Consider the following 24,466-nt stretch of genomic DNA (forward strand, 5'->3'; position numbering starts at 1 on the left):
TGAATCGACTTGACCGCACTCGGTTTGGTTTTGGTTTTTGTTTCGTCCCTTCCTCAGCTAGCCTTGCCATCTCTCTCTAGCACCACCTACTGGCAGAACCTAACAAAATTAGACAAAGTCGTGAACTGAAATCTAATTCACAAGGCTTAGATACAGAGGGTGGAAACGGTGGTGGCATAGTGGTTAAGAACTACGGCTGCTAACCCAAAGGTCCATAGTTTGAATTCACCAGGCGCTTCTTGGAAACCCTATGGGGCAGTTCTACTCTGTCCCACAGGGTCACTATGAGTCGGAATTGACTCAATGGCAATGGGTTTGGTTTCTGAGTAGCTATTGGAGTCCCGGTGGAGGTTCACTATGAGTTGGAATTGACTTGATGGCAACAGGTTAGATAAGAGGAGGACCACCCAATTTTAACATCTAAACTAGACATTTTTTAGAGTAGAAGAGAGCTACTAATTATTCTGGGACAACAGACATAACCTGGAACTATCCAGGGCAAACCATATGTATGGTCATTCTATGTGTATACCCGTCTCTTAGGCAATGTTAAGGGCTCTGGGCATCTTGCTCAGCAAACAGCTAAAATGCTGGATAAATCCAAATCTTCTATAATTGCATCACTTGAATGGAAGTAGTGAATATGCTGACTCAAAAATGACACGAAAAGTCCTGAGAGGTAAGAAAGGGCCAAAGCTTAGGCACCTGAAACCTGGAGATCTTGAACTTCCATTTTGTTGACCCTATAGGCTGCCGGGGCAAGAGATAAAGCCAAGGTCTTCCAAGATAGAGACTATAACAAGAGACCGTCTGATAAATCCAGGGCCCAAAAGGGTCACACCTACAGCGTAAAGACTAATGAGGAATAAACTTAAAATGCAATATAAGCCAACAAGAAAACATGCCCATCTCCAATCTGATGCTGGGTCAAGGGGAGGAGTCTCAAGAATTTGTAGGCTGAAGTTGAACGACCGTGTGGTTTGAAGTTCCTTAATGGAGAGTTTAATTTAAAGAGGTTATAGGTAATGCCTGTAGGTGACAGGCAGAAACTTTCACAATTCCTCTTAGGAAGAGCTCAGGTTGAATTCAGCCCTCAAAGAATGTCCACAAATAGTTCTAAGGAGAGCGGGCAGCTAATAGTAAAAATTCACAAGTCATACAAGCAAATAAATTACCATGAATTAGAACCAGCAGAAACAACATAGGACAAAGAATCCAAACATTGAAATCATCAGACACAGATATTTAAAAGCTACATTATAGAAAATTCAAATGGCCCAGAAACATATGTAAAGATATTCCATCTCACTAGTAATCAGGGAAATGCAAATTAAAACCTCAATGAAATGTCAATTGATACTCATCAAATTGGCAAAAAAAAAAGTTTTAAATTGGCATTATCAGTTTTACATTACCTATGTGTATGGAAACCCTCGTGGCGTAGTGGTTAAGTGCTAAGGCTGCTAACCAAAGGGTCGGCAGTTCAAATCCACCAGGCGCTCCTTGGAAACTCTAATGGGCAGTTCTACTCTGTCCTATAGGGTTGCTATGAGTCGGAATCGACTCAACGGCCCGGGGTTTGGTTTTGGTTTTTTGGTACTATGTGAAAACAGAAGCCCTGGTAGCACAGCGGTTAAGAGCTTGGCTGCTAACCAAAAGGTTAGCAGTTCAAATCCATCAGCTGCTCCTTGGAAACCCCATGGGGCAGTTCTACTCTGTCCTATAGGGTTGTTGCTATGAGTCAGAATCAACTCAACAGCAACGGTTTTTTCCCCTGGCCATGTTCTGAATAATGATATTGAGCTTCTCCATCATCTCTTTCTACAGATGTAGTCGATCTGATTCCTGAATATTCTATCCAGCTAGTCCACAATTATAGTCGCTGTTTATGTTGTTGAAAAAAAGGTATTTCCAATGAATAATTCGTTGGGCTTGCAAAATTCTATCATACAATTTCCCGTGTTGTTCTATCACTAAGGCCTTATTTTCCAACTACTGATCCTTCTTTGTTTCCAACTTTCACATTTCAAAAAACCAGTAACTATCAATGCATCTTGATAGCATGTTTGATCAATTTCAGACTGTAGATGTTGGTGAAAATCTTCAATTTCTTCATCTTTGGCATTAGTGGCTGGTGTGTAAATTTGAATAATAGTCATGTTAACTGGTCTTCCTTGTAGGCATATGGATATTATCCTATCATTGACATTGTTGTATTTCAGGATAGATCTTGAAATGTTCTTTTTGATGATAAATGTGACACCATTCCTCATCAATTTGTCATTTCTGGCACAGTAGACCATATGATTATCCAATTCAAAATGGCCAATACCAGTCCATTTCAGCTCACTAATGCCAAGGATATTGATCTTCAATTGTTCCATTTCATTTTTAACAACTTCCAATTTTTCTTGATTCATACTTCTTACATTCCATGTTTCAGTTATTAATGGAGGTTTGCAGCTGTTTCTTCTCATTTTGAGTCAAGCCACATCAGCAAATGAAGGTCCTGAAAGCTTTACTCCATCCACATCATTAAGGTTAACTCTACTTTGAGGAGGCAGCTGTCCCCTAGTCATATTTCCAACCTGAGGGGCTTCATCTTCTAGCACTTACCAGACAACGTTTCACTGCTATCCATAAGGTTTTCGCTGGCCAGTTTTTCCAGCAGTAAACTGCCAGGTCCTTCTTCCCAGTCTGTCTTTGTCTAGAAGCTCAGTTAAAACCTGTCCACCATAGGTGGCCTTGCTGGTATTTGAAATACTGGTGGCATAACGTCCTGCATCACAACAACACTCAAGCCACCACAGTTTGGCAAACTGACAGATGAGTCAAAGTATGACTTCAAGTATATCCCTTCTGAATTTAGAGTCCATCTCAAGAATAGATATGATGCAGTGAACACTAATGAGCGAAGACCAGATAAGTTGTGAGATGACATCAAGGACTTCATACATGAAGAAAGCAAAAGGTTATTAAAAAGACAGGAAAGAAAGAAAGAAAAAAAAAAAAGACCAAAATGGATGTCAGAAGAGACTCTGAAACTTGCTCTTGAAAGTAGAGTAGCTAAAGAGAATGGAAGAAATGATGAAGTAAAAGAGCTGAACAGAAGATTTCAAAGGGCAGCTTGAGAAGACAAAGTGTACAATGAAATGTGCAAAGACCTGGAGTTAGAAAACCAAAAGGGAAGAACACATTCAGCATTTCTCAAGCTGAAAGAACTGAAGAAAAAATTCAAGCCTTGAGTTGCAATATTGAAGGATTCTATGGCAAAAAATTGAACTATGCTGGAAGCATCAAGAGAAGATGGAAGGAATACAGTCACTGTAAAAAAAGGACAGGTTGATGTTCAACCATTTCAGGAGGTAGCATATGATCAAGAATCAATGATACTGAAAGAACAAGTCCAAGCTGCACTGAAGGCATTGGCAAAAAACAAGGCACCAGGAATTGACGGAATACCAATTGAGATGTTTCAACAAATGGATGCAGTGCTGGAAGTGCTCGCTCATCTATGCCAAGAATTTTGGAAGACAGCACCCAGCCAAATGATTGGAGGAGACTCATATCTGTGCCCATTCCAAAGAAAAGTGACCCAACAGAATGTGGAAATTATTGAAGAATATTATTAATATCACACACAAGTAAACTTTTGCTGAAAATAATTCAGAAGCAGTTGCAGCAGTGCATTGACAGGGAACTGCCAGAAATTCAAGCTGGATTCAGAAGAGGTCATGAAACGAGAAATATTGCTGCAGATGTCTGATGGATCTGAAAGCAGAGAATACCAGAAAGATGTTTACCTGTGTTTTACTGACTATGCAAAGGCATTCCGCTGTGTGGACCATAACAAATCATGGATAACATTGAGAAGAATGGGAATTCCAGAACACTTAATTGTGCTCATACGGAACCTGTATATAGACCAAGAGGCAGTTGTTAGAACAGAACAAGGGGATACTGCATGGTTTAAAATCAGGAATGGTGTGCGTCTGGGTTATATCCTTTCACCATACTTACTCAACCTGTACACTGAACAAATAATCCAAGAAGCTGGACTGTATGAAGAAAATGTGACATTGGGATTGGAGAAAGACTCATCAACAACCTGCGATATGCAGATGACACAACCTTGCTTTCTGAAAGTGAAGAGAACTTGAAGCAATTACTGATAAAGATCAAAGATTACAGCCTTCAGTATGGGTTGCACCTCAACATAAAGAAAACAAAAGCCCTTGCAACTGGAGCAATAAGCAGCAACATCGTGATTAACGGAGAAAAGATTGAACTTGTCAAGGATTTCATTTTGCTTGGATCCATAATCCACACCCATGGAAGTACCAGTCAAGCAATCAAATGACCTACTGTATTGGGCAAATCTGCTGCAAAAGATCTCTTTAAAGCGTTGAAAAGCAAAGATGTCACTTTACGGACTAAGGTGCACCTGACCCAAGCCATGGTATTTTCAATCATCTCGTATGCTCTTAAAAGCTGGACAATGAATAAGGAAGACTGCAGAAGAATTGATGACTTCGAATTATGGTGTTGGTGAAGAATATTGAATATACCATATACTGCCAGATGAACAAAAACATCTGTTTGGAAAAAGTATGGCCAAATGTTCCTTAGAATTGAGGATGGCAAGACTTCATCTCACATACTTTGAATGTGTTATCAAGAGGGACCAGTCCCTGGAGAAGACATCATGCTTGGTGTCTTAGTTATCTAGTGCTGCTATAACAGAAATGCCACAAGTGTATGGCTTTAACAAACAAAAATTTATTCTATCACAGTTTAGGAGGCTAAAAGTCCAAATTCAGGGTGTCAGCTCCAGGGGAAGGCTTTCTCTCTCTTTCTGTTCTTGGGGAAGTGCCTCTTCATCAGTCTTTCCCTGGTCTAGGAGCTTCTCAGCACGGGGACCCCAGGATCCAAAGGATGCGCTCTGTTCCTGGTGCCTCCTTCTTGGTGGTACGAGGTCCCCATCTCTCTTTCCTCTTCTCTCTCCTTTTATCTCTTGTAAGATAAAAAGTGATGCAGGCCACACCCCATGGAAACTCCCATTACTTTGGATCAGGGCTGTGAGCTGAGTAAGGGTGTTGCACCCCACCCTAATCTTCTTTAACATAACTTAATCTTGCCTCATTAACCACAGACAGAGATTAGGATTTACAGTACAGAGAAAAATTACATCAGATCACAAAATGGAGGACAGCCACACAATACTGGAGATCATATTTTTAGGGGACACAATTCAATCCATGACACTTGGTAGAGAGTCAGTGAAAAAGAGGAAGACCCTTCAACTTCAACGGGATGGATTGATAAAGTGGCTGCAACAATGGACTCAAACATAGCAACAATCGTGAAGATGGCGCAGGAGCAGGCAATGTTTCATTTTGTTGCACGTAGGGTCACTGGAGTCAGAACCAACTCCACAATGCCTAACAACAACAACACTATGTGCATGTAAACATGTGCGTACCTCAGTCAGAACCAACTCCACAATGCCTAACAACAACAACACTATGTGCATGTAAACATGTGCGTACCTCCATTCCTAGATTATACCCAGAGGAACACTTGCACATGTATCCCGGGAGATATATACCAGAATATTCATAGCAGTATTATTCATAATAACCCCCCCCAAAAAAAAAAACTAGAAATAACCCTGATGCTCATCAACATTAAAACCAGATGGCTCAATTGTGGAGTAGTCCTACAACACCATGTATGAAAATACAGTACTGAATGTGAATGAACCTCAGCAATGTACATCAGCATGGATGAATCTCAAATATAATATTAAACAAAGAATCAAGTCATAGAAGAATACATGCAGTATAAGTACATTATATATATATTATATATAAAAGAATACATTGTTTAAGGATACATACGAAGGCAGTAAAACTGAAATGAAAAGCTAGGGAATAATGCTCACAGAATTCCTGCAGTGGTTATCTCTGGGAGGGTTGGGTAACAAGGAGGTGTGGTCAAGAAGGGCAGTCAGAGGGCTTCTAATGCACCTGGGAATACTCATTTTCCTAACCTGGGTAGTGGTTACATCATTATCTTTCTTTAAAACGTACATTTTATACACACTTCCATATTTTACAAAAGATAGAAATGAGGCAAGGAATGATCCTTACAGTCCTTCTCAAACCCTTGGGATCTGCAGCTAGAGTGCTGTGCTGTTTGCATTTTCAATGCCAGATTCCTTGGCCATAAAATAAAAGGGGCCAGGGTTTTTCAGCAGTTCTTCAGGGCTGCCATACTCCACAATCATCCCATTGTCTAGGACCATTACCCTTAAACGAGAAAGAAAGAAAAGTCTTAGAAAGTAGCATCTCAAATCTTGGCATTTATAAGAATAACCCATCGCACCGTGGTCAAAAAGGGGAGCCTATCCTCTCCAAATGGTTTTCTAAGATTACTGATGTTATACCCATTTTGAATTGTAATGTCAGAGTTGGAAGAAACAGAAGGCTTCTAGTAGTTTTACAGAGGCAGCAACTGAGGCTCAGGAAAGTTGGGAAGGTCTATGGTCAACACTTGCCGCTTGTGGCTTTGGCCTCCACCTCCCCATACTCGGTTAATAAACCAGTTGCCATCAAGCTGATCCTAACTCATGGCCCCCCCTGTGTGTCAGAGCAGAACTGTGCTCCACAGGGTTTTCAGCAACTGATTTTTCAAAAGTAGATTGCTACTCACTTGTCGCTATCCATGATGGTGTGCAGCCTGTGGGCGATGGTGATAACAGTGCATTGGGAGAACTCATTTTTGATGGTCGTCTGAATGAGGTGATCTGTCTCTAGATCCACGGCGGCAGTGGCCTCATCCATGATCAGAATCTTGGATTTCCGAAGCAGAGCCCTGCCCAGACACAGTAGCTGCCGCTGCCCTATGCTGGAAACCAATAACAGAAACCAAGCGTTAGGCCCTGAGGACCAAGGAGTAACCTGCGCGTGTGGATGGGGACAGTTTTCATGTTCCAGATCAGATTTTCCAAAGCCCTACTCCTAAAGGAAACCCTGGTGGTGTAGTGGTTAAGTGCTATGGCTGCTAACCAAAGGTTTGGCAGTTCGAATCTGCCAGGTGCTCCTTGGAAACTATGGGGCAGTTCTGCTCTGTCCTATAGGGTTGCTATGAGTCGGAATCAACTCGATGGCACTGGGTTTGGTTTTTTTTGTTTGCTACTCCTAAATTCTCCCCCCCCCCCCAGGAATGCCTTCACCACTTCAATTGCAGAAGGCTCGCTACAGTCACTTAAGAAAAAATTCAGATTTCTGGGTCCCATTCTTAACTGGGAAGGAGCCTAGGAATGATTATCTTTAATAAGCACCCCCAAGAGATTTTCATGTTCAAACAACTTTGGAAAACACTGGCCCAGGAACAGTGCTTCACATCTGGCGACAGTGATATTTCAGTACATCGACAACATCTCCAGAAACAACATTAATGCCACCAAGTTCACTTTAGCAGTATTTGACCTGACACCATTAATATAGAGTGATACCGCAACAGAATGCCCTCGTGGCATTTCTTAATGGCCTTCGCAAGTCCATTCATTATTTTAATGTGTAATTCTAGTCTCAAGGCTAATTATTTGTTTAAGGCCTTCTGCCTTGATTAGAGATGAAGGCATCTAATGAACACGATGTCTTGGTGTGAGATGCAATGTATGTGAAATTCGAATATGCTTGTAAAATGCAAATAGCTTTAATTTGCTAAAAGCCCCTAATGAAGGCTGGACCTCTTACTTACAAAAAGAAGCTTTGGGAAATGATGTGAAGGAAATATTCAGGAATTTGCTAATTGTTCTTTCCTGCTGTGACCATTAGAGAACGTATTAAACAGGGGGTGGCTAGACTAAAGTTCTGTAATTCTCTGTAAGAAAAGTTCTGCCAGAGATGAGAAGTCATCCAGGATGAACTTCCAGTTTCTCTCTGTAATGTAGGAAGAGAGACACTGCAAAACTACTTACTTAACTTTACCTAGCTCCTACCTTGGTCACTGGACTTCATGGTAACAGGCTGTTACTGAGACATTGGCTTAGCTTTCAGTTGCTGTCTCTTTCTCCAGGTTGATGACCCATCATGCATCAGAGATATTTAAGTTTCAACCTCCCAAATCAAGTCTGACCCCCAGGTCTGAAATGAAGGCACTGGTAATGTCATTTAAGGATCTCCCAGCACAGATAAGGGAGGTGTGCTGTGATTTTTGTTCTTACAAAGCAGGTCTGTCTACTCTATTACATTGTGTTATCTGTGCCATTTGCCTCTGTACCTCTAGTACCTGGCACATCCGAGTGCCCTCGAGTTGATTCCGACTCATAGCGACCCTATAGGACAGAGTAGAACTGCCCCATAAAGAGTTTCCAGAGGAGCGCCTGGCTGATTCGAACTACCGACCCCTTGGTTAGCAGCCATAGCACTTAACCACTACGCCACCAGGGTTTCCACATAGTAGGCGTTCAATACAGATCTGTTGACTGAATGTTTGAATGGTTTCTTTTTTATATAGGCCTAAAGACCTTATTTATTTATTTATTTTTTAAAGACCTTAGGTCCTCCTAGTTCCTAGATATGTCACTGAGGGAAAACAAAAATGATGGCAGTATACACCATAGCTTACCTGTGTCCCCTAGGGCTGCACACTGAAATCACCTGGGTCCCTGACTGCAGTGCACCTGGGCATCAGGAGTTTTTAATGCTTCTCAGGTGATTCTAGTGTGTCAAACTGTAAGGTGCACACAGATCACCAGGATCTCTGATTACACAGGTTAGGGCCTAAGAGTCTGCATTTATAACAAGCTACCAGGTGACACCAACGCTGCCGGCCCACTAACTGAGCTCTGAACCCTCACTTTTTTCCTGAGCTTCAACTGCTAATGGTCCATCCCCTGTCCACCATTGCTGAGCGGCATCTGAAACTGGAGCAAGACCCTTCCATGAGCCGTGGGCTTTGGTGAGGGCTGACTGCAGCTGTGAAGGTAAAAACCAAACTGTTGTAGGGAAAATGCGAGGCCAACTCAGTAACTGACAGGTAAACACATAGCAAAGGCCAGAAGTGTGATGTGTCACCCATGCATAAAAACGCTTTGAAAAGGGAAAAAGGACTATGACTCAGAGTCATTGTGCTGATTTAACATGTTTAAACGCTCTGCAAGACTTTGCAGAAACTGCTTCCCCCCGTCATCTGCTTCCCCCGTCATCTGCTCGCCCTTTAGGTCAGTGATTCTCAAACTCCATGCCCATGACAATCCCCTGGGGATCTTTTTAAACTCCCCAGACCCAGGCTGCACCTCATATCCATTAAATCAAGCTGAGGTTGGGACCAGGCATCAGGATTGTTTTAATCCAGGCTCTCGTCGAGAACCTCTGCTTTCTGTGATTCTTCACAACAGCGTGATCTGTAAATCCACATGGCATGATGTCACAGGAACTCGTTGTAAATGTACAAGACACATTTAAAAAGGGCTTCAAAATTTTCAAAGCACCTTCACATCATTTTATCTTTTTCATCTTCACAATGGTTTCATTTTACACATTAGGAAATAGACCCCAAATAGCTGAAATTCTGTGATGCTAGGTGTCGCCTGGCACGAGGAATATGAAGAGTTGTCCCCTCACATCCTCTCACTGCCTGTGGGGGACATGGGTTATGAAACATTACCTAAGGTTGTCACCAGCCTCTGTCACCTCATAGGACAATCCGAGTTGCAGACCCGCCACGAAGGATTTTAGGTGAGCCAGCTCCAGGGCCTTCCAAATCTCCTCATCTGAGTAGTTGTTGAAAGGGTCTAGATTCATCCTGAGGGTTCCAGAGAACAGGATGGGGTCCTGCAAGTCAAGGGATAGGGGGCTGCTGAGGCCAGTGTCAGAAAAGGAACTAGTAGTTCCTTGTGGCCGGGAGAAGTCGTGGCCGGGACTGCTGAAGACAGAAAGCTATGGTGATCCAAGTTCTGCAAGGCTTCCCCGCTGAAGGCCTGGAGTGGCTGCAGTGCCAGGGAGCTAAGCGCAGGATTAAGAGAAGTCCTTGTTGGTTTGCTTTTTTGTTTTTTCATTCTGAGACTCATTTTTGGATTTTCAAACTTGCCACAACATCTCTTAAGGCAGAAGCATGTCCCCCACCCCTTAATGAAAACTCACGTTTGGAAGGTGGAGGGTTCAGGGTGGGGTAGAAAGGGAGAGTACAGTGGCGTAAGAAGAATGTATTATGCTTTTGAAGAGGCTGGAGAAAAGCGTGTACCAAACTGAGCAAACACCAGACAAACCGAAACTACTTTCAGAGAGACTTGGCTACAGTGAGCAGAGGAGGACTGGTTCCAATGAGGAGTCCCAGACCGTGTGAGAGTGGAGGGAAGGGGCCAGTGGCTGGTGAGGGTGAGAGTGGAGAAGCCTCCATCGCCACCCCAGGGAAGAAGCCAAAGAGAAGTGTTTCTTGCTGGTGCACTAAGTGTTCCGCTCGCTGATAGAAACCTGCAGCAAATTCTCTTCCCTATCTTTTAGCCGCACCAAATGGGGAGTATAAAGCTTAATGGCTTCAAGCTTCAGAGGCAAACTGCTAATGCTGATTGCAAAGGTCTCGCGAACAGTGTTGGGCTGTAGAAATGCTAAATAAGCATCTCTTATGTGACTTCTGTTGTGTTGCTGCCACCTACTGGTTAGATGCTGGCAGTCACAAAAGCATACTACAAAGAATGCAAAACTAATTTTTTTAAGTTCTAGAAACAATGTGTCTTGGGGAACTGACAGGTATCTCAGGTAGACTGCGGAAATGACACTGCTAATGGGATATCCATCAAGAAGAAGATGCCTGTGCACCCTGCAGGACAAGCTGCCCTGACTGCATGTGCCAGAAGGAAGGTCGAGAGCTCACCTGGGGGATGATGGTCAGTTTCTCTCGAAGGTCGTGCAGCCCAATGGAAGCAATATCTACTCCATCAATGGTGATGTGGCCTTCTGCAGCCTCCAGGATCCTGAAGAGGCAGTTTGTAAGGGATGATTTCCCAGCTCCTGTCCTGCCCACCACACCGATCTGTAAATAAAATTTCTCTGCAGTTAGTTTAACATAATTCTTGAAAAAAAAAATCATTTAGCCTGGGGCATTCATAATCACAGGTGGTAGGAGGCAGTGATTGGCTACTTCATCTTGAAGATGTTAAACTGACTTTGGTTTTGGTAAAAGAAAAAAAAAAAAAGCACAGATGTTAGAAAAAATGACCTTCCCACCCCGCCTTGCTTGCTTGTTGAGACCTCCAGTGACTACTGGAAATGGGCAACATGTCCTCTCAGCAGCTGTTGTTGTTCCACTTATTACTGGAAATTATGGATTAAAAAAAAATCCTTGTTTAGAAGTGAGGAGAAAGCAAAAATTGGGTTTGCTGTTAGCTGAGAGCCAGACTGTGACCTGGACTGCAATACCCTTTCCCAGACTTTCTTTGATCCTACTTCAGACCCCAAGTCCTCAGAGAACAAGAGCATCATAAGAAGGTACAGGACTTTACAGCCCAGGGAGAGAACCAGACCGTTCTCTGTCCTCCACGCTGCTATTCTCCACGATTCCTTCTAGAGGCCTGAGTGCTCCTGGTTTCCTTTCTGACTTCCTCTCACCTGCCATGGCCTTACAGGAAAGGAGCTCTGTCAGCCACAGAGGAGAGGTTGACCTCAGCAGGGAGGCAGGGAGAGCAGGGAGGCAGGGAGGGCAGAGCAGAAAGCCCCTTACAGCTGCAGTAAGTCTCTCTGTTTGGTCCCCTGTTGATATCCTGCTCTCTGGACATGGCACTGCGTCCTTCCAGCTCTCCAGCGCACAGAAGTGCCCTGACCCTCTTGTCCCATATGAATGATGAAGGTCCAGAGCCCTATGGCTCATCACCTCTGTGTCCAGCTATGTCTTCTGATCACCTTCACAAGGACTCACACCAGGTTTGATTCCACCTACCTTCTCTGTGCTCTTGATGTCACAAGTGATGCCTTTCAGTACCAGATCCAGCTCAGGCCGGTAGCGCACTTGGTAGTTGCTGAATAGGATCTCCCCTTTGCTGGGCCATCCTGCTGGAGGCCTCTTATCGGTTACCCAGGGTGCCTGGCAAGGAGACAGACGTGCAGCAACTCTGCTTTACGTGCTGGCTACTCAGTCAAACAGTTCCCCTAAGACCATGTTACAGCACAGGAAAACGGTAGTAGCACTGTGAGCATCTACACTGATAAAGTCCAATTGTACCTCCTGCAAGGTTCTCACCTTATTTAATTAAAGAATCCTTATCCCATGAGCTTGCTCTGTGGCTTCCCAGAATGAAGCTACAATTTAACTTGGTGCCTTCCAAGACCTGACTTCCTCCAACCCACTTCCTATTCTAAGTTTGAAGAAATTGGGTCCCTTGAGTGAGAACGAGAGAAATTTTAGGAGAACCTTTATACCCAACATGAAATCTCTAGACTAGGTGAAGATATTCTCTTGAAGGAGTTGCACCTTTTCTGTCTTGTCCCTGGGTTTCCCTAATTCCTCCTTACCTCATTTTCCACTTTTATATACTCATTTATTCTCTCAACAGCCACGATGTTGGTCTCCATTTCTGACGTCATCCTCACTAACCAATTCAGGGTTTGTGTAATCTGCAAAAAAATTAGAAGGCTGAAGTTCACCTTCGGTTCTGAAAGCAACCCAACTGGCCAAGGCACAGGTCAAGCCCACACCTGTTTTGTACCCAGCCCTGGGCTGGGCTCTGTGGGACGTTCAGGAAAAGTATAAGACAACCCTCGCCTCCGTGGGGGAGGAAATGAGGCTAGTGCATCAAATGGCTGTGGAACAATTAGTGCTCAATTGTGCGGTGCTCTCGTGAAGGACACTATGAGCTTGGAACGGCTTGGAGCTAAAGCTGGGGTTAAGAGAGGCTGGTAGTCAGCGGAGTGGGAACAAAACTCAGGCCTCCTGCCTCCAGGCCTAGTGCTGCTTGTGGAGGGGCAGATGATGGCATTCTACAAGTGGGGAAGAGCATGAGAAAAGACAGAGTAGGAAAAGGCCTTCCAAAGGGCCAGCTCTCCTCCCTGCTCTCACTCAACAACAGCTCGATTGAGAACCCAGCCCTCAAGGTGGGCATATCCACGTGAAGCCTTTTCCTATTTCACCTTCATAAACTCCAGGTGTCTCCCTGCCATTACAAAGTACATCTAAACCATTATTAAAGGGTTGTCATGATCCAGGCCAGTCTACACACTGGGGAATCTGTGGATTACTAAGATGCAAGCTTCTTTCAAGCAGAGACTCAGCACCTGGCACATATGCACAGGAAGTATTTGTTGAGCAAACGGTCATTAGAAGAGGGAGAGTACAGATTATGGGGACTAATAACCACCTTTATAGGTGGAAGCATATGTAATTGTTGATATTTGATTGGTTTTGTTTTGGTTCAACCTAACAGTTCCTTGACTTACTGCCTCCTCTATCCTAGGTGAATTATCCTAGAAATGAGGTGGTAAAGGGGCAGTGCCACAAGGAGCCCAGTGACTCTAATGGATAAGAGTCCTCTTCTTAATAAGAGTCTTAACTCCTGCTGATGACAGGACCATATAAATCTCACTTGTACCTATGTAAACCTCCAATATATTAGTTCAGAAGGGTGCCATGAAACATGGCCAAATGACTCATGATTATTCATCCATCGAACAAATATTTATCGAACATCTACTGTGGTGCTAGGTTAGAAATAACATTGTCTAACGTTTCCACTAGTCATGCTAGGGGTGCTGCAGTGAGATGCATTATATAGTTTCATCAGATCCTATGTTTTTTAGGTTAAAATTAGTTTCAATTATCCTGTGATCTAAGAAAAAAGGAATACAGAAGCTATTTGTTTAAAAGGCTTTCTGGTTACTGCTATATCCTGGAAGAGAAACTTATTTATTCTCTCTTTTGACAAGGACAAGGCAAAAAGGCAGAGGCAGGGAGGTATCTGACTGAACCCTTTGAAACTGCCCTAAGCCTCAAAGCAACAAAATTTATGTCCTTTTTTTAGATGATGCTGATGCTTATTTAGAAAGGCTATGGGGCGTGTCCGTGAGTTACACAATTAGTAAGAGATGCAGCCAGGGTTTGAACTTCAGTCTTCCGCAGTCCCTCTGGATCTAGAAATGAATCAAGAGCACGGATTCCATTGTATACTCCAGACTCAATTTAAGAATAACTGAACTCCCAACCTTCAGACTCACATTAAGTGCATTGGACAAAACAAAGCCCACAGTGTCTCCACTCAGAGTATCTCTATAAATAACCATCAACAAGGATGAAAAGAAGACGATCAGGTTTCCAACCAGCTCCAGGCGAAATGCAAGCCACCTGTAGGGAAACAGAGCCAGAGAGAGGAAGGTGTCACTGATCTTGCCTTCCTTGCCTTAGCCAGCACCTAGGCATTCATAGAACCTTCTCAGAGGCTTGAGTTAGTAGGGCTGCACTCTTAGACAGTACCTTGATTTACCTATCCCATGTGTTCCTAGAGTCTTTAAAATTGAATTTTTAAAGAGAATAAATCGTATTTCAAAGATATTAGGAGAGTTTGCTAAACTAAAAGAATTCCATGGTGCAATGTCTCTGAAATTTACATAAATCATAAGAATCATCTGGAGCAATTGTTAAAAATACTTGTTACAAATGTATGTTAAAAAAAAATCCTGGACCTTGAGGCTGCTTATGTACAACCGAAAACCTCATGGGATTTGGTTCCTTGGTTTGGAGGTTCAGGGTCATGGTTTCATGGGACATCTCAGTTAATTGGCCTAATAACGTGTTTAGTGCCTCTGCTCTACCCCCTGATTTGTTGCATAGTGCCAGGGGTCTTAAAAGCTTGCAAGTAGCCATGCAAGGCACAATAATTGGTCTCTATTTGCCTGGAGCAACAAAGGAAGAAAAAGTCAGAAATAGGAAGAGGGTATGGAATGTGTGGTCAATTGCTTCCGTGAACAACTGCCTCTTTTGCCATGAGATCGGAAGAACTGGATGGTGCCTGGCTACCATTACTAAACATTTTGATCAAAGATTCTATAGAAGAATCCTAATCGAAAGGGGGAAAATGCAGAACAGAATTTCAAATTCCTATGAACTCCAGACTTCCTGGAGAAATGAAGGGCAGATGAATCCCTGAAACTATTACCCTGAGATAATCTTTAAATCTTAAAACAAAAATATCCCCTGAAGTCTTCTTAAAACCAACCAATAGTTTAGTTTAACTAGTAAAAAATATCTACCTTGAGCACTATGCTCTTTTAAGAACTATCTATATGAGATCCAATTGATAACAGCAATGCAAAAAATTAGAAAGGAATCTTAGGTGGAAGTGCATTTATATTAATGGGGGAGGAACAACTGAGAAAAGGAGTGTGAGAATGGTTGCACAACTCAAAGAACGTAATCAATGTCACTAAATGGTACATGTAGAAACTGTGGGAGAAAAAGGAAAAAAAAAAAAAAGAAAAGATTGAGAAACTTCACAGACCAGGGAATGCTAAAGGGACATCACAACTAAAATCAATCTGGGATCTTGAAGAGATGCTGGATCTAATGTCCTTTTTCTGTTCTGTCCTGGAACAGAAAAAGGACATTAGTAAAAAGATTGGAGAATTCCAAAGAAAGTTTAGAGGTTAGTTAATAGTAATATACCAGTGTTTCTTGGATTTAACAGATGTACCATGAAACTGCAAGATGTTAACACGGAGGGAAAATGGGTAAAGGGTATACAAAAATTCTGACCTACATTTGCAAATTTTCTGTAAAATCAAAAATTATTCCAAAATAAAAAGTTTATTAAAATAAAAAAAAAATCACGGACTTTTCTCCAAGAGATTCTGATTCAGTGGGCCTAGGATGGGGTTCAGGAATCTGCATTTTTTTAAATGATGTAGAAACGTTTTGAGGGACCTCCAAACTGTTTTTCACAGTGGCTATACCATTTTACATTCCCACCAGCAATAGACAAATCAAAACCAAATCAAACACGTTGCTATTGAGTTGATTCTGACTTTCAGCAACCCAATAGAACAGAGTAGAACTGCCCCTTAGGGTTTCCAAGGCTGTAATCTTTACAGGGGAAACCCTGGTGGCATAGTGGTTAAGTGCTACAGCTGCTAACCAAAGGGTTGGCAGTTCAAATCTGCCAGGCGCTCCTTGGAAACTCTATGGGGCAGTTCTACTCAGTCCTATAGGGTCGCTATGAGTTCGCTTCCTTGGAAACTCTATGGGGCAGTTCTACTCAGTCCTATAGGGTCGCTATGAGTTCGCTACGAGTTGACTCGAAGGCACTAGGCTTGGTTTTTTTTTTTGTCTTTTAATCTTTACAGAAGCAGACTGCCACATCTTTCTCCAACGGAGTGGCTGGTGGGTTCCAACTGCCAACCTTTTGGCTAGCAGCAGAGTGCTTAACCACTGCACCACCAGGGCTTCTATAGCAATGGACAAGGGTTCCAATTTCTCCACTTCCCCGCCAATATTTGTTATTTTCCATTTTTTTCTGATAATTACCATCCTAGTGGGAGTGAAGTGGTAGCTTAATGTGGTTTTGATTTGCATTTCTCTAATGACTAACGATGTCGAGCATGTTTTCATGTGCTCATTTGCTGTTTGTATATCTTCTTTGGAGAAATGTCTATTCAAATGTTTTACCCATTTTTTGATTGTGTTGTTTGTTTTATTGTTGTAGGAATTCTTTATATATTTTGGATATTAAACCCTTATCAGATATATGGTTTCCAAATATTTTCTATCATTCTGCAGATTGTGTCATCGCTTTCTTGATAAGGTGCTTCGGCACACAAAAGCTTTTAATTTCGATGAAGTCCAATTTATTTATTTTTTCTTTTGGTATTGTGCTTTTGGTGTCATATCTAATAATCCATTGTCAAATACAAGGTCTTGAAGCTTTACCCTTATATATTCTTCTAAGAGTTTGATGGTTTTAGGTCATCGATCCATTTTGAGTTGATTTTCATAAGTGGTGTGAGGTTTGGGTCCAATTTCATTCTTTTGCATGTGGAAATCGGTTGTCCCAACACTTTTCCCATTAAATGGACTTGGCACCCCTGTTGAAAGTCAACTGACCATAAATGTGTGGGTTTCTTTCCAGACTCTCAATTCTATTCCATTGGTCCATATGTTCATTCTTATACTAGTACCACAGTGTTTTGTTTTCATTACTATGCGTTTATCTTATCTTTTAAAATTGGGACATGTGAGTCCTCCTATTTTACTCTTATTTTTCAAGGTTGTTTTGTTTACTTGGGGCCCCTTGCACTTCCATATGAATTTGAGGATGGAATCTGCATTTTTAACAAATGCTCTAAGTGATTCTTTTGATCAGGCAGGTTTGGGAAGCAATGCCATAGTGAATCCATATGTAAGGTCAAAAAGTAAGCACCACAGAAAGGTTTAATGTACACTGTCTGATTTCATTATTAAAGAAAAAAAAAAAACACGTGGAAATAAGCTGGTGGAGGAGGGAAGTTAGGTGTGCACTGGACACAGGGAAATGCATTTAGACTCTACAGGGAACTTAATTAAGAGTATCTATAGATTTTTTTTTTTTTTATAGATGGAAGTTGATTATAAAACTTGACTTTCCCAAATAAAATGTATTGAAATGTTTGCACCAATAATTCTAAAGTATATATATATAAATACGTTAAAAATTTCCAATGAGGTTCAATAGAATCAACTTAGATACTCATTTCCTTATCAGAAAGTCTCTAAGAAATAAAGTATCTTCACAATTAAACTCTTGACCTCTCCGCATTCCAAATAATACCGAGCATCGTTGACCTACCCTTAGCATATCAAGACACTTTGGAAACCACTCAAGAATTTCCACTTTCCTGAAAAAGACCTCCCTCCATCAAGGATATACTGTTGCTGGCCAGGGTCTGGTGAAGCCAGACGAATCATGCTCACCCTGTTTGTGGGTTCACCTCCCAGGACGTGAGTTTTCAACTTCAGTCATCATTGCTTTGTTTGATTTTACCTAAAAATTTCCAACTCTCCTCCCTCCAACCTCTGCTTCTTTCACCATCCTAAAAAGAATAGCATTTCTATGGAAAATCTCACATCCATTCTCAAGGAAGAAAATAGAGAGCACCCAGGTCACCTGTACTGACGTGGTACCTGAGTTGCAAAATGCCCACAAATCTTATTTTACTTCCACAATAACCCTGTGAAATAGGCTGCATTCTACCCAGTGTAAATTCAAAGCAAATGAAAATTTCCTTAGAGACATCAAGTCAATTCGCACAGATGGTAGGTGGCAGAGTTGGCACAAGAACTCAGGTCTCTGACTCCAAGTCATGCTTCTTCTCTCTACTTAAATAATGTGACAGAAGTGTGTGGCTAGAGTGACTTCACATCTGCTGGCCACACCTACCCTGCCATGGCTAATGTCGAACATACAGAACCCCAAAGCACACATGTGGGTAAAAACCCAAGAACAGCCTCACCTGTTGGAGATAATCCAGGAAAGGACACATTTCTGGTTGGTGTCAACCCCCACCTCATTGAGTTTTAGAAATCGCTGCTGGTGCCCTAAGGCGCGAATAACAGGCAAGCCTGACACAGTCTCACTGAAGTGAGAGTAGATTGGGGACCTGGTGACAGAGTCTAGACGTCTCAGCTGGCGGGAAGTAGCCACATAAAACATCTGATAACAAAAAGTAAAGAGTCAGTTAGGCACACAATCATGGTGCATATTGTAAGATGTTGGTGATCACAGCTCTACATCTTCCTGGCCATGACCCAATGTTCTTCACCTTGATGGCCAAATCCTATATCTGAACAGGACAGAAGCCTCTCATCCATGGCCAGAGGAATGGGGAGAGAAGGCCCAGAGGAGGAGAATAATGAGAACACCTCGGGTTCATGGGGAACAGATGAGGCTGAAATTGAGAAGACTATAAATTGCCAAACCAAGTGCGAAGCTTTGTTAGCATAATCCACATTCTCCCCAAGAAGCTACATATATTCTTCAAATGAGAGTTTCTGTACTGGTTAGAGAAGTAGTTTCCAAAAGGATTCTGAGAAGCATCTGGAACCAGAGAAGTGTGGAAGGTGGGGATGTGTAGGAAATGACCAGAGAAAGGTACACTGCAGTTTAGGTAAAAATTGAAGAATAGATAGAGTCAGTTAAGTGACCAAAACTATGCCTCGATGGTGTGTGAAGGTAAGGATAATTTGGGGGTTGTGGAACACTGAGGCTCGAAGAACTGGAACTGGCTGTAATAGAGAGTGCAGGCAGAATCTCTGAGATGTGGGGCATGAAGGGCGAGGTATGGTAAAATGGGTTAGTAGTTCTACTAGATTTTGTGGGCTTTGTTGAAACCAGGGAAAGGCTGGGCATTTGAGAGTCAGAATGCAAAATGTTATACCTGGAAGTTTCTCCAAATATCCTGCTCTTGTTTGTTGGTTTGTTAATAATAGTCAAAAGGCTATTACCACCATCAGTATACCTGATGGACTCAACACAAATACCAGGAGGTGTCATCTTACCACAGGCCACAGGCCACCTCCTGCCTGCAGGGTCTTTGGAATTGTTTTCTTTTGTTAAACACAAAGGCAACTGGTTGGACAAGAGTTCTCTCTACAGCTTCCCTCCCCCCTCATTCATTTTTATTATGGGCATGGAGTCTCTTCTACTTGCTCTGGCTTTTCTGTGAGGCTTAGCTCTCAAACTACCTGTACTCTCATGAACACACTGGAATTATGCCTAACGCATCCACAGACATCCCAGTGAGTCTAGAATTTCCCTGAAAAGAGATCTAGCTCCTGCTGAGAGACACCTCCAAGGAGATACACCTGTTTCAAAGCCAATAGAGGAAGCAGCCATAGCACAACTCTTCTAGAAGCAAACAATGGCTCAAACATTTTGGGGAGTCTCAAGGAGCATCAAGGGCCAACTTTAAAGTAATCTCAGATCTAAGCATAACTCAGTTCCACCTGTAAGGTCTCCAGCTTCTGGGGGTGGGGGTGGGAGGGGGCAGCAGCGAAAGTGTCATTTTCTATGAACTATATACCAATCAATTTTGACACTCCACCTTTGGCCAGTGGCCTCTGGGCTCCTTGATATATCAAAATGACCAAACAGCAAAGATGCTGGAGAGAAGTGAGTGATAAGCAAAAGAGAAAATTCTTGGGAAGAAGCATAGGCTTTTATAAGGAGAGAGGAAGGAAGGCCTAGCCATTTTTCAAACCTACCTGAACAAACACATAAATGATGGTGAGAGGAATCATGATGACAATGAAGACTGGAGTGGCCATGCAGATCATGACAAGGGTGCTGATTATCACTAGAAACTGCATAATCCAGCTGCGAAAGGTATAAGGTATCGTCTCATCTACTGTGGAAATATCCTAGGAACACACAAGAGAGATGGTGTATCAATGAATCCTAAGATATTTTACATCTTCCTGATTCCAGCAGGTCCTCTCTGTTCCCAGTGACTCTGTCATTCAACTCTTTCATGATATTCATTTGTACTATATTGTAATGCTCACCAATAATCAATTTCATTTCTGTAATTTTGTCACTATTCTAAATCCTTTCAAACAGATATGGCAGTCATCCTTCACCTTTTTCAATTGACTTGGCAAAGGTTTTCACTCTTCTCAGTGAAATTTCCCTTTGTCAAACTTATTAAACTATTACTAATCATTGTAAGCTAATAGCTCCTTAAGGTAAATTCTTCTCCCATCATGAAGCCAGTTCAGTTATCCTAACTTTACACAGGTCCTAATTTCATTGAGTATCTAGCACCCAGCCTGGCATTTAACAGGTATTCAGGCTCCAGTAAACAAGCTCTGGCATCCATTCTTCAGTGAAGAACTAGCCTCTATCTAACAAGTTGTTCCCTCTGCCAGGCATAGAACTTCAATGGGAAGAGGATGCAGGGGTTGAATGTGATCCCTGTCTGGCCAGTGTTATAACAAACGAACCCAGGGGGTGATGTGTGGGTCTTACTGCCATATTGCCTTCATGTCACATTGAATTGAAAAAAAAAAAAAAAATGAGTGAATGGGTGGATGGTTGGGAACATGCTCAAAGCCTGATTTATATTTTGTATGGTCCTTGCCTAGATTTCGTAGGGGGTTATGTTGATTCTAGGACTAATAAATGCGGGTGCCAAGGTGAGTCCAAATTATCTCTGAAATGCTCCAAACTGGGTCAGGGATAACAGACTCCTGAAAGAGCCCTGAATCATGATGACTCAGAGATAAGTTTAATCCACCCTTCCCAGACCCACATCAAAATACAAATAACCGTATGTTCAAAGTTGGCAGAAGCTATCAGTTCTATCTAGATTGCTTTTGGCCCTGATATGCACAGGTTCTCCATCTTTCTTTCTTTTACCCCTTCCTCAACCTCCTCTTAAGGGCCTGTGATGGTTAGTCTTATGTGTCAACTTGCCTAGGCTATTAACTACCTAACTACCAGTTGCTGTTGAGTTGAGGGACCTCATGTGTGTCAGAGAGGCACGGTGCTCCATACGGTTTTCAATGGTTGAGTTTTTGGAAATAGATTGCCAGGTCTTTCTTCCTAGATGCCTCTGAGTAGACTAGAACTTCCAACCTTTCAATTAACAGCTGAGCATGTCAAGCATTTGCACCACCCAGAGACTCCTAGTTATTTAGTTATTTAATCAAACACTAATCTAGGCATTGCTGTAAAGGTAGTTGACATCTACAATCAGTGACTGTAAACAAAGGAGCTTATCCTAGATAATGTGGGTGGGCCTCATTCAATCATTTAAAGGCCTTAAGAGCAAAACCTGAGATTTTCTGCCCTACAAATTTTAGGCTTGCCAACCTCCACAATCCAGTTCCTTATAATCTCAAATTCTTTCTCTCTCTCTCTCTCTATATGTATATATGCAAAAGAGAAGATTCTTAGGAAGAATCCTGGGCTTTTATAAGAAGAAAGGAAGGCTTTATATTTCTGGACAAATCTGACTGGTACAGGGTCCAAACATGGATTCTAAAATACCCTAGATCCAACACCCCTTTGTAGGCCTGAGCCACCTCCCCACAAAAACCACTGTATGATTGAGAGTTTCCTTTTTCATGGAATACAAAAGCAGTTAGCAAAATATGATTGTTGCCTATTGTCCTAAATAATTCACATTAAGACCTCTGTGTTCTTTTCTCTAGAAGATTAGTTATACGTATTACAACAAGGGAAAAGAGCAAGCAATCTTTGTAAAACTTCTATGAGAAATCTCCCTATCAAAAATTATGTGCTCTTTTAGATTCTATTAAAGAGCAGAGATCCCATTGACCTTGTCTCCAATGACACCCAAGGGAAGATGATAAATGGACACTGGTCACCTTCTCACTTTTGAAGCAGTTATTGTGTCCCCAGAACCTGACTGTGGGCTGTGGGCTACAAACTGTAGGTTAGCCTTTCTGTGTCTGGCCAAAACCACCCCCCCCCCAAAAAACCTGTTGATGTCAATTTCAACTCATATCAACCCTATAGGACAGAGTAGTACTGCTCCATAGGGTTTCCAAGGCTATAGATTTTACAGAAGCAAACCGCCACATCTTTCTCCTGTGGAGCAACTGGTGGATTCAAACAGTCGACCTTTTGGTTAGCAGCCAAGCGCTTTAACCACTGCACCACCAGGACTTGAAGAAATAAAGGCCCAGAGCTTCTTACACATTAAAAAAAAAAAATGCCCCTTCCCCCCAAGCAGAGGGCTGAAAACTGTGCTAATGATAGTTGAACATTGCTCAGAATCACCTGGTCTCTGCCTCTGTTCCTGAAACTTAACATCTCAGACATTTTGAGAATCAATCAAGGTGTTAGGTATGGCCCATGGAAGACAGCCATCTATGATTTTAATATTTACTCAGTTCCCTAGCGCCTAGTACAGTACTTGGCTCATAGAAATTGCTCAAAGAATGTTGTTGAATGAACGAATTAATGCCAAGGGTTCTAGGATCTATAGTAGATGGAGACAATGTTTTGGAACCTTGTTGAAATCATAATGGCTCTCTTCTGTGAGCCAGATCTCAGATGTAAGTTTCAGGAACGGAGGCAAAGACCAATCAAAGGGTTATTCCTTTTATTCACTGTCACAGGTATGTGACAGCGCTTTGCCTTATGTTTTCCCCTCTGCAGAATAATCCTTCTCACCTTACTTCTATTTCCACCCTCCTATCCCCTACTCCCAACATATCTGAACTAATTTCTAAGGTTTAATTCAATTCTCAGCTTTTTTTTTTTTTTTAAACATGCTTGCCCTCAGTCACCGGGCTGAGCTAGTATCTCTTTTCTCTGTCACTTCTTTGTACTCCCAGAATATCCTTGCACATACCATGGTTATTGGTTTTACCATATTATATCATCATTTTTTATTTCCTCGGCTGCCTCTTTTACTAGACTGTGAGTTTCTCAAAGGGCCAGAATTGTTCATGCCTTTATCCCCAGTACCCTGAGGACCTCATAGGAGGTACACAAGAAACATTCACTTGCTCGATAGACAAAAGAACTGGAACTACCTAGTGGGGTCTAGGGGGACATAAGAATTCCTCCCTGTCAGAAATAAAAAGATTCTCAGCACATGAACAGACCACTTTACTGTCCTGGGGATACTTACACCAGCAAACCTGTTCACAATCCGGCCTATAGGTGTTGTGTCAAAAAAACTCATGGGTGCTCGAAGGATATTGTTCAGCAGTTGCTTGTGCAGGATGTTGGCTGCATGGATGCTACTGTACGCAGACCAGAGAGTTGCTAACAACACAAATACACCTAGAAAATGGAATCAGTTTCATTAGCACCATGTATAGGGATCCTTGAAGACTTGTGCCAAGGACCTAATGGCAAATGTTTGCCTAAGTCCAGGCAAAGTACAGGGGCCAGACACATCCTATAAGAGAGCCTGTTGTAGCTGTCAGACATACATTGTGCGAATCCCAGAGCTCCATAGACTCCGACTCTCATGTCCCTCTGAGAGGCTGGATAGTCCGTGCTGTTGAACGTTTTAGAGTCACTGGTCCAAGCACTGAGCCAGAGGTTGGATCCAATAAAAGCAACAGAATTCATCACATAGGAAAAGAAGATGAAGAATATCGAACACCATCCAGTTGCTTGTAGGTATTTCAGGTAGATGGAGAACTTCACCTGCAAAGCCCCACCTCAACATTAGTTGAATTCCTATAGACTTATGATAAGGAATTACTTAGGACAACAATCACAAAGGGAAGTGCAGTCCCCTGAAAAAGTGGGCAGCGGGGAGCAAAATTTGGTAGTCTGCATTTCTGCACTGGGCCGGGATAAAAGATAAATGCTAAAATACAGTGCAGAGTAAATAGTCATCAGATTATTAATGAGCTTCTAGAGGTATTTACAAGGGAGAAGATATAAAAACAGAGTGGGGCAGATGGAGATACACTGCAGACCTTGGAATTTATCTTTTTAAGTTTTATTAATTTG

General features: G+C 42.2%; 1 protein-coding gene across 1 annotated transcript in view; it reads right to left on the reverse strand.

Moving 5' to 3' along the window:
* Positions 1–5,975: 5,975 nt before the first annotated feature.
* ABCC2 (ATP binding cassette subfamily C member 2) overlaps positions 5,976–24,466 on the reverse strand; it is a gene marked incomplete at its 5' end in the record, with an annotated part of 80,166 nt that continues 61,675 nt past the window's right edge. The window contains 11 exons of the mRNA XM_003408979.4: positions 5,976–6,311; positions 6,715–6,909; positions 9,679–9,845; positions 10,885–11,043; positions 11,947–12,090; positions 12,519–12,620; positions 14,214–14,340; positions 18,477–18,676; positions 20,227–20,382; positions 23,628–23,782; positions 23,935–24,154. Coding sequence (XP_003409027.2) covers positions 6,182–6,311; positions 6,715–6,909; positions 9,679–9,845; positions 10,885–11,043; positions 11,947–12,090; positions 12,519–12,620; positions 14,214–14,340; positions 18,477–18,676; positions 20,227–20,382; positions 23,628–23,782; positions 23,935–24,154 — 1,755 coding nt within the window. The remainder of the gene's footprint in view (positions 6,312–6,714; positions 6,910–9,678; positions 9,846–10,884; positions 11,044–11,946; positions 12,091–12,518; positions 12,621–14,213; positions 14,341–18,476; positions 18,677–20,226; positions 20,383–23,627; positions 23,783–23,934; positions 24,155–24,466) is intronic.

Source organism: Loxodonta africana, chromosome 16, assembly GCF_030014295.1.
Source record: "Loxodonta africana isolate mLoxAfr1 chromosome 16, mLoxAfr1.hap2, whole genome shotgun sequence".
NCBI classification, from domain to species: Eukaryota; Metazoa; Chordata; class Mammalia; order Proboscidea; family Elephantidae; genus Loxodonta; species Loxodonta africana.